This window comes from Cebidichthys violaceus, unplaced genomic scaffold, assembly GCF_023349555.1.
Source record: "Cebidichthys violaceus isolate CVI_PGR_0920_01 unplaced genomic scaffold, fCebVio1.0.p SCAF_8, whole genome shotgun sequence".
NCBI lineage: Eukaryota > Metazoa > Chordata > Actinopteri > Perciformes > Stichaeidae > Cebidichthys > Cebidichthys violaceus.
Window position 1 is genome coordinate 10,708,318 of NW_027176964.1, and position 14,247 is coordinate 10,722,564.

The 14,247-nt window shown below is 39.2% G+C and overlaps 1 protein-coding gene across 1 annotated transcript in view; it reads left to right on the forward strand.

The window, feature by feature from the left end:
- Nucleotides 1–14,247, forward strand: part of b4galt2 (UDP-Gal:betaGlcNAc beta 1,4- galactosyltransferase, polypeptide 2) — a 161,112-nt gene that overhangs the window by 77,196 nt on the left and 69,669 nt on the right. Inside the window, exons 3-4 of the mRNA XM_068737623.1 lie at nucleotides 5,696–5,814; nucleotides 6,819–6,935. Of these exons, the coding sequence (XP_068593724.1) occupies nucleotides 5,696–5,814; nucleotides 6,819–6,935 (236 nt within the window). The remainder of the gene's footprint in view (nucleotides 1–5,695; nucleotides 5,815–6,818; nucleotides 6,936–14,247) is intronic.

The window sequence follows — 14,247 nt, forward strand, 5'->3', positions numbered from 1 at the left end:
GGCACCGACGTTACCCACAATGCAACTAAACCATCCACTTTTTGGTCTAAGATGTGAGTGCGTTACGCTAGTAGCAGCTAATATAGCCTCAGGCACTGGTGAGGAGCAGGCGAAAGAGTTCTGGTGAGCTTCGTTTTAGCTCCACACTCCCAGATTGTCGTTTATTTTCAAACTTCATAATTCTGTTGCAGACTCAAATTATTCACCTGAGGCAATTTACCAGATTTTGCGCATCTCCCTGTGGAGCCACAAAACGATTCATGCTACCTTTCTCACATACTGTAAGTAGCAGTGTTAACAGACTTTTAGGTGTATAAAGTCCTCTTTAGAAGGACATTTATGCAACTATTGAATGTCACAAAAAAGTATTGACTATTTGAATCATAGTTTATCATTGAATTATTCATCAAAATTAATGTTTTCATCATATGATTAATTCAAAAAACATAGTCCATAGACAGCCCTACAAAATAATCTGAGTAAATTTCCCATTAGAGACCACGGATTAGAGGTTTTCTGTACACCCAATCCAAAGTGGACACATGGACAACCTACCTAAATTTACTGTATCAATCCAAAAGGGACCCGAGGATTATGAGACCCAATCCAAAATGTGGGCGACTCAAACAGACCCAAATAGAGAGAGAACATCAACAGTGGCAGCATGAAGCTCCACCAGTAAGTGCACTTCACAGTTCACACTCTCTGTCTTACCGGAAAAAAAACGAAATCTTCCCTTTCAGTGATAGATACACAGATTCGATATCTGCTGCAACAGAATGACCCAAAACCGATTAGACTGAATATAGTTTGGTCATTTTGTCCTCCAGGTGGACCAGTTAAAACCTCTACACTTGGATCCCATTTTCAGATCCACTGGCCTGGTGGAAAGTGAGTGGAGGTGTGAATGTTGTCTTTAATATTTCAGTGATCTTTCACCTTTGATATATGAATGATGGGGTGAGAAGGCCAGAACGAATCAAACAATCTGAGACAGGAAGAGAGAGAAACAGAAAGCACCACATGCTGTGGATGGATGCCGCATCACAAAACAACCCTCAAAACCGACCAAACTCTGGACGCTCCCCTTTTCCTCCTCGTTCTGTTTCCTTGTTATCAAATTTGACCCCCAATTTGAATCACAGCCTAGGGCCTAGCCTAGTCGCTGTGTGTTTACAGTGCTTACTGCCTCAGGTCTGCTCTCAGTGTATTGTGTTGGAACATTAGCCACTAACCTAATTGCTCAGAGATTTTGTCCATTATTATCGTGTGTGTGTGTGTGTGTGTGTGTGTGTGTGTGTGTGTGTGTGTGTGTGTGTGTGTGTGTGTGTGTGTGGGGGGGGGGGGGGGGTATACACAGTATGTGTGTGCGAGTGTATATGAGTATATTTGCAGACAAAGCAGTGATGTATCCCCCAAAGTGCAGCGGGTGTCCCAGATAGAGCGATCAAGCAGAGTGATTATAATGTATTACTGTAATATCACCACATAAATAAGTATGAGATATATTACGTGCGTGTGTGTGTGTGAGATAATTGCACAGCTATCAACCTACCACACTTTAGAGCTTTCATTATTCACTTCTTCCTCCACCATCAGATCAAACCCACATTGTCCTTTTTTTTCTTACATGCACATTACACACTCACACACTCACACACTCACACACTTTGTATTATTCATATCTTCTGTGTCAGAGTGAAACAGGATGACGTCAGTGTTTAGTTTAAAAGCTTCCTCTACTCAACGTCACCACACTTTGGAAGCTTTCTGACCTCCCTGTCTCCATCTTTTTGCATCAAAACAACAACGTACTTGATGTGAGTTGAGCTCCACTAATTAAGCAGCGAGACTGAAGTGCATCACTTCCTGTGGAGCTCATCATGACGAGAAGTTCAATTAGTTGGCAGAAGATTTCTCAGTCACTTGCCAAACAGCCCCGTAAAGATGAGGTGTGTTGGTGGTAAATGCAGAAGACAAACATTAAGCAAACAAGAACGGTAGTAATGGTTTTTCATTTTGGTGTCAAGCACTTTCTTGTCTGTATATTATATACGGAGCTTGAGTCAGGGTGAGATTAGCTTAGCTTAGCATAAAGGCTGGGAGCATGGGGAAACAGCTGGCAATCAGAAAAAGAAGTGGGTGTGGGAGTTATGTGCTGTAGCTATGGTGAACGTTAATCCACCCACCTTCTGTGAAGCATCTCCGCTGGCTGCCTGACAACCTCATGGTTTACAAAACTTCTGGAAGTCACTGTGGTCGCTTTTTATCCAGAAAAAGTTCCAGAACATAACTCCTCGTGAATCCACAAATACTTGTTTCTACATTTCTGCTTTTGTACAGATTAAACTAACAAAATAGGGGTGATTTAGTGAGGTTGGGAGGGGGAACTTTGGACAGAACCAAGGTAGCCGTTTCCCCCTGCTTCCAGTCTTTGTGCTAAGCTATAAGCTCCTGGCTTCAGCTCCATACTGAACACACAGATAGGGAAGTGGTATCAATCTTTTCATCTAAACTTTGCAAAAAAGTAAATAAGTGTATTCCCGAAGAATGTCGAAGTATTCCTTTAAAACATTTGACGTTTGGCAGGTAATGCTCAAATATTGGATGTCTGTGCTCTTTGACCAATTGAATGCTCCAACCAGTTCAAAAATCCTGGCCCATTAAATATTCTGTGCCTGGAACACTGCGCCTAGTTATCTAGTAACTAGTAACCTAGTTATCCAAGTGTCATTCACACTTGAGCCACATGTTAGATTTATATGCAGTCATGTTGCTACATAATGTTTGGAAAGAGACTTCTCTGAAAGCCTAGTTTTTAACCCTCAAGTGTTTCTGCTCCAGCTGTAAATACATACCTCTGTGATTCCAGAAAACCCAGTTTATACTGTGCAGCTAACTTATAGTCAGGGAGCCTTGTCTTGTGCAGAGACACCATGCACTACATTTGCCTTGCACTAGATTTAAGACTTGACCTAAATAACGCATGATATAGGTCTCTGAAGTGGGTTATTTCTTCATACATATATATATATATATATATATATGTATATATATATATATACGTATATATATATATATATATATGTATATATATATATATACATATATATATATGTATATATATATATATATATGTATATATATATGTATATATATATATACATATATATATATGTATATATATATATATATATGTATATATATATATGTGGCTTTCTTTTACAGATGACATTACTGCACTATTAAACTGGTGCTCAAATGTAACTGCATTGATTAATTCAATGATTTTAGTGTCAAAAAACAACACAACATGATCTAAAAATAGCATCTTTTGTATTTTCTGCAGTTGTGTCTTTTTTTGTTGGCGTCCAAACGCTAACTAACATTATTCTAAGACTAGATGAAAACACTGTGTTCCACTTACCGTCTCATTAGTGTGAGAGGAGAAGAGGAAAGCAGAAACATGAGAGTGGAGAGGATGGAGGGGGCCGGGCAGAAGTGGTCGGGGGGAAACAGGCTGTTGGGACTATTTGCATTCAATTCTTGCGGGTGATAAAGAAGTGTGTTATGAAGATGTAACCTTGTTGGCATCGATCATGCTCCTCGCCTCTGCAGCGTTGATTGGAGGGGACCTCTCGACACAAAGTGCATACGTCAATGCTAAGTGGATTATTAAGTCATGTGCCTCTCTTCTCTGCGGTACAGTGCTCTCACACTGTGCAATCATGCACATATCATGCAACATAAGTCGTACATTATCCGGCTGTGATGATCCAAATGTCTTCTATTCTATTACTTTACTAGTTTTTTTATTGAAACAAATCTCATTGAAAGACCCAAGTCAACAATGTTAGTCCATCTCTCATTAGAGTGATGCAGGAATGAGTCAATGTTTTTTTTTAATGGCTTTTGTTTAGATGCCTGAAATAAGGTATGTGGTTAGAATGTTTTACTTTTTTTTTTTCTACAACATAAGATATGTCAGTAAATACCCCTATCGTGATTTTTGAAGCTGTTACCTGTCTTTAAAAAGGCGACTGCTAACAAGCGGGACTCAGGGTTTTCGTGTGAAATCAAATTACAAGTTGGAAGCAGGTAGTGGTGTTGAAGTCACGCAACAGTGGTGTAGTTTATTAATGGCCTAACGTTTGCTTATTACTTCTTCCGATTGCATTCACGATTCAGAAATCATAAAAGTGATGTTCATTTGTGAAGATTATCTTGTTGAACAAAAAAACGTGTGAGTATCATAAACATTTTTCTGCAATAATCAAGAATCCACTGGAAACATCCCATTGGCTTTTTGTTGAAGAAACCTGATGCTAACTTCCAGGTGTGCCTACAGAAATACATCATCCCAACAGCGCTCCATGCTTCCCGACTTCCCTACGTTGACTTTAGTACTTAAAGCCCCAGTATGCTTGAAAAAAAAGTTCAAACAGCATCTGAAACTCGTCACATGCAAGTTTTGTACCTTTAGAACAACAACGGTTGTTACACATTGTCATATGTGCAAGTGAGTGTCCACAGCAGCAGAATTGTGTGTGTGTGAGATTGATTCAAAATGAACTACAGAACATGTCCCCCAGTACACAGTTTGGCTCATTAATGTGTTCTTGGAGAAAAATGGAGCTTTATTACACAGAAGAATACGCTCTATTAGGCAGAAAACATGTGTTGGTAGGATCTATTAATTGCTGGTTTTAGTCTCATTGTGGGATTTGTTGAGACTAAGAAAATTGCAGAACATTGCCAGCCTTATCTGTTTAATATATGTGGTACTTGTAGTAGCAGTGTTTGCTTAGAAGCAGGGTAATAAAGTATGTCTAACGTGTCCGCCTAAAATGATTAATTACACACAATTACAACTAACAATAAATGTACTAAAGCATCTTCTGTAAAGGTGTGTAAAAGCATTGTTGATCAAATGACTCTCGACATTATAGATTTTGAGTGACAAACGTGTAATCTGATTATGTTCTTGTAAATGAACTACCAAGTTATTCTTCTGCCTGTGACATTGAATACAAACATGCACTGATGAGTGACATGTTGCCCCAGAAGGAGTGCTCACAGTCTGGTTTGTTAAAATGAGGGTTATGGTCGCAGGACTTTGGTTGGAGCCCAAACAGCAAAGCTTGCTCGTATATTTTAATGATCCTGGCTCCCTGAACGAGGGGCTGTATTTATTGTGCGCGCCAAAGATTTAAAGCCAACCCTTCGTTTCAAATTAGTCTGAACCCGCAATCTCGTGCACACAAATACACACGCTTTGATAGCATTTGATCCGTCAGTACTCAAAGGAATGATGGATAGATTTGTAGGGATTCAACATATGGCGTGGCTTCATCGCTGAGCAGCGTAATTACCTTTCGTGTTGTGTTTACACTAACTGACTTCAAAGTCTTTGTTTATTTTGTAGGAATATATGTTTTCCAAAGCCTGTGCATCTTATTAAATGCTGCATTATGCAGAGTGTATCCCTTGGAACCATTATTTCTCCACACATTGCTTTGATACATGGACAGTATTGCTTTGAAGCTAAAAGCTCTCTCCTCTGTCCCTCACTCCCTACATCCCTCGTTCCCTCTCTTGCTTTCTTTCCCTTCTGTTTTTCTCTCCACTTTATCTTCTTCCTTCTCTGTTATCCTCGTCATCCCACTAACACTTCCGTCTCTCCTTGTTTCCTCAGTGGGGCGTTTGTTGATCGAGTTCAGCTCCCTGATGACGATGGAACGAGTGCAGAGAGAAAACCCTAACGTGACAGACGGAGGCCGCTACACGCCCCCTGACTGTCGGCCTAGATGGAAGGTCTGTGTCTATATATATATACACACATATACATATAAATATGTGTCTGTCTGTCTGTATTTCACGTGCTTTAAATTAAGTGCATATACTCACCTGCTTTATTATGGGAGCCCATTTCTGTCAGTATATGAAATAAAAAAACGTAACGACAATAATTTATGCATAATCAAGATTAAAACACCGTTGGTAAGTCAGAGTTATGCTCCAGTAAGTCAAAATTCTGAAATAATAAAAAATTATGAGATAATAAGTCAAAAGTATGAGCGTGTTAATAATTTTAAAATGTTGACCTGGCTTCCGTATTATATCTCAATGTTGGATTAATATTAGAAGGACAAACTAGAAGTCTGTACAGCAATACTTTTTCCACAGTAGATGTGATCATATTTCGTCATACTCCTATACGGTATATTGCTCTATTAAACTGTTATTTGTCTTTCTCGGCCACACAATACGTCAGGTCAGGGTGCTTCCTTTAGCAGTAAAATAGACACCAATCACCCGTCTCAATGCTTAACAATACAGAAACCAAGGTCAGTTTGCTGTCTGTCTTCATCTGAGTGCAGAATTAGCATGCTTACACGGTGAATTATAGTTCAACCTTGGACTGTTGGGACAGCTGAGACAGACTCACTTAAAGCTCAGAGACAGAGGACGGCCTCAAATCTGTCTCAAATCTGCAATGCCATTGAGAGCTACTTCCTTGAGCTGCTTCATTCATAATTAATGAGAACCAACTTTATGTACATTGTGACATTAAACGGGGGGATTTTCCAAGGAAATGATTTTCTGGTGCAGAATGGTTCACAGGATGGAACAAAGCTCATTTACAAACAAACTCTTTGTCCATGTCTACAGAAAAGTTTCAGATAGTGCACCGTGACTGTTTTACTTACCAGCATTGATTTAGTTTTCCATTTGAATGGTTCTCCAACTGGTACAGATGTTGAAATGTGTTATCGACGTTATCAAAGTTACCAACCCAAACTGTCCCTGTTGTTTAGGTGGCCATCATCATCCCATTCCGTCACAGAGAGAACCACCTAAAGTACTGGCTCCACTACCTCCACCCTATCCTCAGACGGCAGAGGATTGACTACGGCATCTACATCATCAACCAGGTTAGATCAGGCCAGATGTGCTGCAGATATTCACAGAGTTGGTCATGTGAGGGGTAAAATTATTGTGCATTGACATTATAACCCCATTATATTTCAGTTTAATTACATTGAACTTTGGCTGTCATGAAGCGTCCATATTTGTTTTGTTTTCAGACGCTTCCATATTACTAAGCAGCTTGTCGGTTACAATAGGAGCTTTCGGATAAATTCCCCAGGAATTACAAATTTGAAGTTGGACGATATTTTTAAGTCGGAAACTCATAATTACTATAACCCGGATATGACATGAATGTGGCATTAGTACAGATAATCAGCCAGATAATAATGAGTTTACTACTCAACATTATCAATTCATTGTTGATAGAATATCACAATTTCAGTCAAGGTGATATATTCAAATTGATTATTTATTTTCTACCAACAGTCCAAAGCCTGAAGATATTCAGTGATATAAAACAAAGTAAAGCAGAAAATCATCAGCTTTGAAAAACAGGAACCAGCAAACTTGGACATTTTTACGTGATAGATGACATTCCTAATTAATAATTTATTAAAATTGTCGGTAATGATACATTTCCTGGCGATTGACTGAACAATTTACTTATCATTTCAGCAATGCCAGGATGTCTTCCTTGTAATTTCAAATAATCGTGTCACCTCCATTGGCAGTCAAAATCTTAAAATTTAGGAAATTTGAATGTGACTTTCTGCTTTGAGTTGAAATACAAAGTAGTTAATGTGAAAAAAATAACAATAATTGTTGGTGGCAAAGACCTCTCTTTTATGATAAACTGTATTACAGGCCATGTAAAAGGCTAGAGGAACTATCTTGTTGCACACTCAAATTACTGTCGGACAAGAATCAGACCTGAACTAGATGTCAGCTCATCGGTCCATCAGGTATTTTATTTCATTAACATGGTGGGGAAAGTCTATTAATGCAAGTAGAAATTGAGAACAAGTGAATTTGCAGGTGCATAAACCTCTGATGGCTTGCCTCCCCCTCCTCTCATCCCTAACTGGTCTTCATTGACTGTGTCTTCTTCTGACAAAAACCCATCTGCAGTGAAAATCAGCAACATGTTTACTTTCACTTCGTTCAGCGGAAGCACAAGCAGCCTGATTTTCTAAGCAATGTCGTGAGAGTGTGTGTGAGTCTTTCATGCTGCGTTGGGTGATAGTTCTTCTCCTTTTACATTATAAGCAATGAGCTCTCCCTTCTGCCCTTTCTCTCCCCTGTGGGCCTCGCGCAACACCTTAATCACTCCCCCCGTAGAACAGACCTTTGGTTCCGCCTTCCCTGCTGTGCTCTGCTCTCACACACACACAAACACACACAAACTTACACATGGTCACTGAGCATCTCTGAATCTTTCTTACCTGTGAAGGTAAGGTTTGTGTGGAGCTGTTAGAGTGGGTTCAACACTCAGAGCATTTTTGTAGCCTAACCTTCCCTTTCCTTTTAGTCCTCTAAGAATGGGGTTGGTTCATCTCTCAATGAAAAGTCCGACACTGCTACACGACTGTGTTCCTGGTTTATCTTCACTTTAATCTCAAGGTGGTTTGGCTTGCTCCACAGGCTGTGTAATTTTGGATTTAATTTATAAATGGTGTTACATTCATTTCATTTCTCGTCCCCACTTGTCTTTGATCAATCTGAACGTATTTATTTAGCACCTTTCAAAACAAAATAGAGCAAGCAACATAGTGCAACAAGATGTGTTAATAAAATTACAATGTTACTCATTCTGTAAGCCACTTTGTAAAGACTGAAAATGTTCAGCGTCTCACTTTAAAATGATGATTTAAAACACAGTAGTTTAAAGGAACCATGTGAGACAATTGTCTTCTTGCTCTTGTCCCTCATCCAGAATATCATGGAGAGTTTTGCATTGTAGACTGTTGTCACAGGAGGTTCAATCCTCAGTCTCCAGCTGAAGGACAGTCTCGTCATTAAGCAGGCTGCTCCAGACTGTATCTTGTGTGTTGCTTTTTCTACCCACAAAAGTCTTTATGTAATGTCACACCTCGAGTTAATCTGATTTTACAGTTGACAGGAACATCAGTAACTCTTTCACCTACACTTCAAACAGATACAGATCCACTGCCTGGCTCAACATGTATTCCACTCTGTGATTTAGAGGTTCACAGAGAGCGGTTTTGAAGTGGAAATTACTCCTGTGTATTTTTAAATGCATTTGAACTTGTTGAGATTCGTAAAACCAGATATGTTCTCTCACATTGTGTAGTGGGGTTAATTTATGTCTGATTTTGGATGATTTTGAACTGACCCAAAGATATAAATACCACAGCTGGAGGCATCTACTTTACTTCCTGTACAAGTACTTATGAGTGCTGAGAGAGCCCCTCTTTAAAACTCTTAGACTGTTCCAAAAAGGACTGACTCATCAGCAACTGCTGAAGGGCAGAAAACAAGAAAAAACTTTAGTTTCTCTTGATTTAAATTTAGCGTTATAGTAATTGGTAAGGAAGGACATCTTGAGGTTATACTTTTTTTTATTAAGCAGTTGCTTATATCTAATATTATCATTTTGCAATGAATGTAGCTCCAAATCTTAGCTTTGCTGCTGCACCTTTGTACCCAGGATTAACGTTTGAATTGAGTTCTGGACAAATGCTTCTTCCCGATTAGTCTGAAAACTTAAGTAGTCTGAAAACCACACAGTTTGTCATCCTAAAAGTGCAATGTTGGTGCCACATAGTACATACATTAGATAAGTTTGATTTTTATAAGCTTGATGGACCCAAGCTTGATAAAATAATTACCCCGAAGCATCACTTACTGTTTCCTCACACATCCAAACCCGGACAAGCGGACAGATTGAGAGGAGCCGCATCAGAGCGACAGAGGTGGGATTTTGATGACAAGAAATCCTGATGGGCAATTAAAGCTATACACCTGGCACCACTTTGCGAGAGGAGAGCAGAGAGCAATTTTCTACCTTGCTCGCTCGAATGTTAAATGAGTGGAAGTCTGGTACCTTTTAACACAAAGCCACTGGGGGGGGGGGGGGGGGGGTCGCCCCTCAAGCCTCATCCTCACTAACAGATAATGGCTGTCATGTCCTTAGAGTCAAAACAGTCGTTTAGTGGAAAGAAATGCCCCTTGGAGATACAAAAAAAAAAAAAAAGCACAACCGAAGATGCGAAAGCCAAATCCCCTCAGACCCCGGCTCCTCCCATCATCTCCATCGATCAGGCAACAACCAGCTGCTCAATGCACTGTGCACAAACAGAGATGGTGAAAAGAAATGCTTTTTAGTTTATAATGATTATTTATAGATTAATTAATTGTCACTTTGGTGTCGTGGGATTTCATTCTTACCTAACAAAAACAAAACAATGAGCATTCTCAGACTTCAGAACACATAATTCTGGCTCACTTATATCTTCGTTCTGGGCTTTGAGCCATATCGTTTTCACTGGATGGAATTATTTCATTCACTTCATTCTTGTTGTCACGTGACAGAAGTTTCATGGCTGTAACTAATTTCTCCTTTCTTGATATTCAGTCAATTCTTTGGTCGATTAAATGTTTGCATGCTGCAATTCCCCTAAACCCCAGGTGTGGTCTTCAAGAATCTTGTTATATGTGAGCAACTGTCCATAACCCAAAGATATTCAATTTACTGTCAGTCAGTCAAAGAGAAGAAAAGCTTTTGATCCTCACATTCGAGAAGCTGAACCCAGCTACTGTTTGTTTGCTTAAGTGAATTAGATGATTATTCAATTAGCAAAATAGTTGCCGGTTAATTTCCTGTGTATCATTTAGGCTCTTGGCACTCTATTGTGTTTTTCAGGAAATTACATGGTACCAATAATGTATCAATAAGGTTACAGCTCAGAGCAGTCTCAGACCGCTCATCATTAACTATAAAAACAGGCTGAATTCCTGTGAACATTGCTTCAGGTTGAATGCTGGTCTTTCTGCTCGTTGCACCATCCCGCTGCCCTCGTTTTTGCCTCAACTGGACATTTCTAAGCAGCTATCATTGCGCCCTGCAAAGTGGTGTTGCTGTTGAGGTACGGTGAGTAGGCGTTGCAGAGAGATCATGCAGAAAGTTATATAGCAACCTTGCTGTTCTGCCCTGCTGCTCTGTGTCCTCTGGCCAATGTTTGTTTTGTTGGCCACCAGCTCATCATGTAAACTGGAGAAAAGCCCAGAGAGAGAGAGGGACAGAACAAACAGGAACGCAGGTGAGAAAGAAAGAGAGAGGGAGGTAGCTGAGTGACAGAAGTGATGAAGAAAGAGGAGCCATCTGCTGTTCTGCTTTTTATGGGAGTTTAAGGTCGATCCAAAGCTGGATATCATTATTGATTTATAAGGTCTAATACTCTGCCGCTATAGGGGAAGTCTGTAAGGCACATAATATTCTGTCATTTCTTGTTTCTTCACCGATATCTGCAGAGGTGGAAGAAGTACACAACCTTTTTACTGAAGAAAAAGCACCAGTACCAAGTGTTAACAAAGTACGCAACTCAAAGCAGTAAACAAGATGTGCATGTTCTGACAATAAAAATACACTGTTATTCTAATATTCTGATGTGCTTTTGAAAGTAGTCTTTAAAAAAAAAAAATCAAATCTCTATTTCCGTGTCATTTTTACACCAGCAGAGATTTGGTAGCACAAAAAGGAAAGCGGGATAAAATGCAACCTACTGTCATCTGGTTTCAACTCATACAACACGTTAAGCTTCTGCTGCGCCGCTTGCTCCACTAATCCACCAAGATATGACCCGCTACCCCCTTTCTCCTCCTGCCGCCCCGCCAACCCCTCGTACACACACTGGTTCAGTAACTCCTCTGCATCTGTCGAGAGTCTCAGGTTGTGTTGCAAAGGAAGGAGAAATACAGTCCGCCTTCACACAGTTTGTTATTCTCATACATGTCTACACTTCAGCTCCAGCGGTGTCCGGCTCTCAGTGGAACCAAAGGATGGGGATTGATTAAGAAAGAGTTTCTGTCTGTCTTTGTTTGGGCTCTTTGGTGATGGTCACATTAAGGAGGACCGCGTAGTTCATGTGGGATGCACCCACGAACAATTGACACTTATAACGGAATTTTATCCATAATCATCAACTGATCCATAATCATCAACTGATCGATTTCTTTTCTTTTTCCCTTTAGTTTGAAACCTTAAAAAGTTTTATTTTTTTGAATCTATTTTTTTTTCAGATTAGAAGCCAACTTTGTTGAGATGGTTGCTATTTGATCAGTGTTGTCATGATGGAGTGATTATCGTACTCTACTACAGTATGGTGGTGCTAAAATAAAGATTTGACTTGGACTTGCAATTCAGTACATCAGTTAGGGCTGCAGCTAACAATCATTTGCATTATTGATTAGTCAATGAATGAATAGTCTTTACAGTCACATAAAATTCTCAAATTGATGGTCAGTGAATTGAACTTTCTTTCACCATGTTATATTGCATCAAATGTAAGTCTTAAGGAATTTACACAATGGGAGCGTTTCTTTCAAACGTCAAAATATTTTTTTGAATTGTCAAGATTACTTTCACAAATAACATCAATAATACACAGTGAAAAAGTGATGTACCAAGACAGCACACTTAATTACTCCTTTCAACCTTGACAGAGGCAGCGCAGACCAGAACAACTCCTTCTGTTCTTACCTTTCACAGTAAAAGCCCTAGAAATATAGTGTTTGCATGTGAGTATTTCGCATTATTGTGTTCATCACATCCCAGGTGTGTAAAGGCCTTATTGGCATCAACCAATCACAAGATACAATCCTTACATTCTAACCTTTCACAATAAAAGCCCTGGACATAAAGCCTACACTGCATAATTGTTTACTAGAGGGAACTCAAATTTACTCAGAGCACTTTGTTAAAAGGAAACTCAATAAAATAGCTGATCAGTAGCAGGCTTAACAAGTCACTTCAGACAGACTGACAGACGCTGCTCTGGGTCAATAGGATCCCAGTAGTTTGTCGTCTGCTCAAATCTAATCAAACCTTTTATTGAGCGTGTGTTTCAACTGTTGCAAATTCGCATGGCTGCCCATATGAATAGTTTGCTAAATGCAAAGTTTAGTGTATTTTCCCTGTGTATAACACACGCCCTAGAGAGTTAAAGCTTTTGTACTTAGACTTTTGTAAATTCATAGCACCATATGAGCATAGTATCATAATACAGTTCATCTGAGACCAGTTATTGTGAAGAAGCCTTACTGAAAGACAAAAAGGACATTGCCATGGTGCATAAAATAAGTGACACAATAGCAAAGCTATGTCTATCTTTGCATTTGTAAATCTGGTAACAAGTTTCAGTTTGATATAAGAGTGTTATTTAGAAATCCAGGCATAGACTATTCAATCCATGGTACTCTTTATCTGTAGTTGTTTCAAGCAATTTTTTATTCAGCTGATAGTCAGAACAAAGGCTTTTCAATTAAAACATTCATTATTTTGTTATCTACTTGGAAAGGGTGCAGGCCTGTGTGAGATGTTTAGACGTAGAACCTCTTAGAATAAAGAAAAAGCTGTGCCTGACTTTAGTTTTTACTCCCTCTTTTAGTGTCTCTTTCACTTTCATCATCACTCTAGCCCATGTATGGTTAATGCACTTTATATCTTCTGCTACTAGAACTTGAAAATGTACTAAAAAAAAAGAAAAGGAGAAAGGAACATGAGGGAGTTTTTGTGCAGTTGGCCGTGAACAATAAGATATTGATCTGATGAGCAACAACTCTGTTTCTTTCCTCCTCCTTGCCCCCTTTTCAACTTTATGTTTCAGTGTTTGCTGGAGCGTTGTTACTGTTTTGTAGACAAACTGTACAGTGAAATAATGTTCTCATTCACTCCGTACCCTTAGACCCCATTGAGTCCCAGATGCAAAGTGCTTTATGTGATTGTGCTAGTCTGTGCTGCAATGAATTATGGACTTCTGCAAAACTCCTCTTCTCCTTGAAGTAGCAAAACGTGGGATGTCTACATGACATTAAGTCCGTCCATTAACACCACCTGCAGTGATCGCAGTGAGATAAAAACAGTGTGACCTTTTTTAAATTCAAAACTCCTGAAATGGCTATCTGACTTTTTCTTGTAACCTTTAGTAAACTTTAAACCACACAGACAGATAAAGTCTCTATGTACAGTATGCATACAGTATGTCCAAAATAAAAGAAAACACATTTTTCACATTCATATCTTCACACCCTCATTGTCTACAACAACAGTCATACATTACTGATGTAAACATTTACCATATCACACTAAAGAGTTCAGAATAAATACTAATTAAAGCGTCTATCTTGCCATCTTCA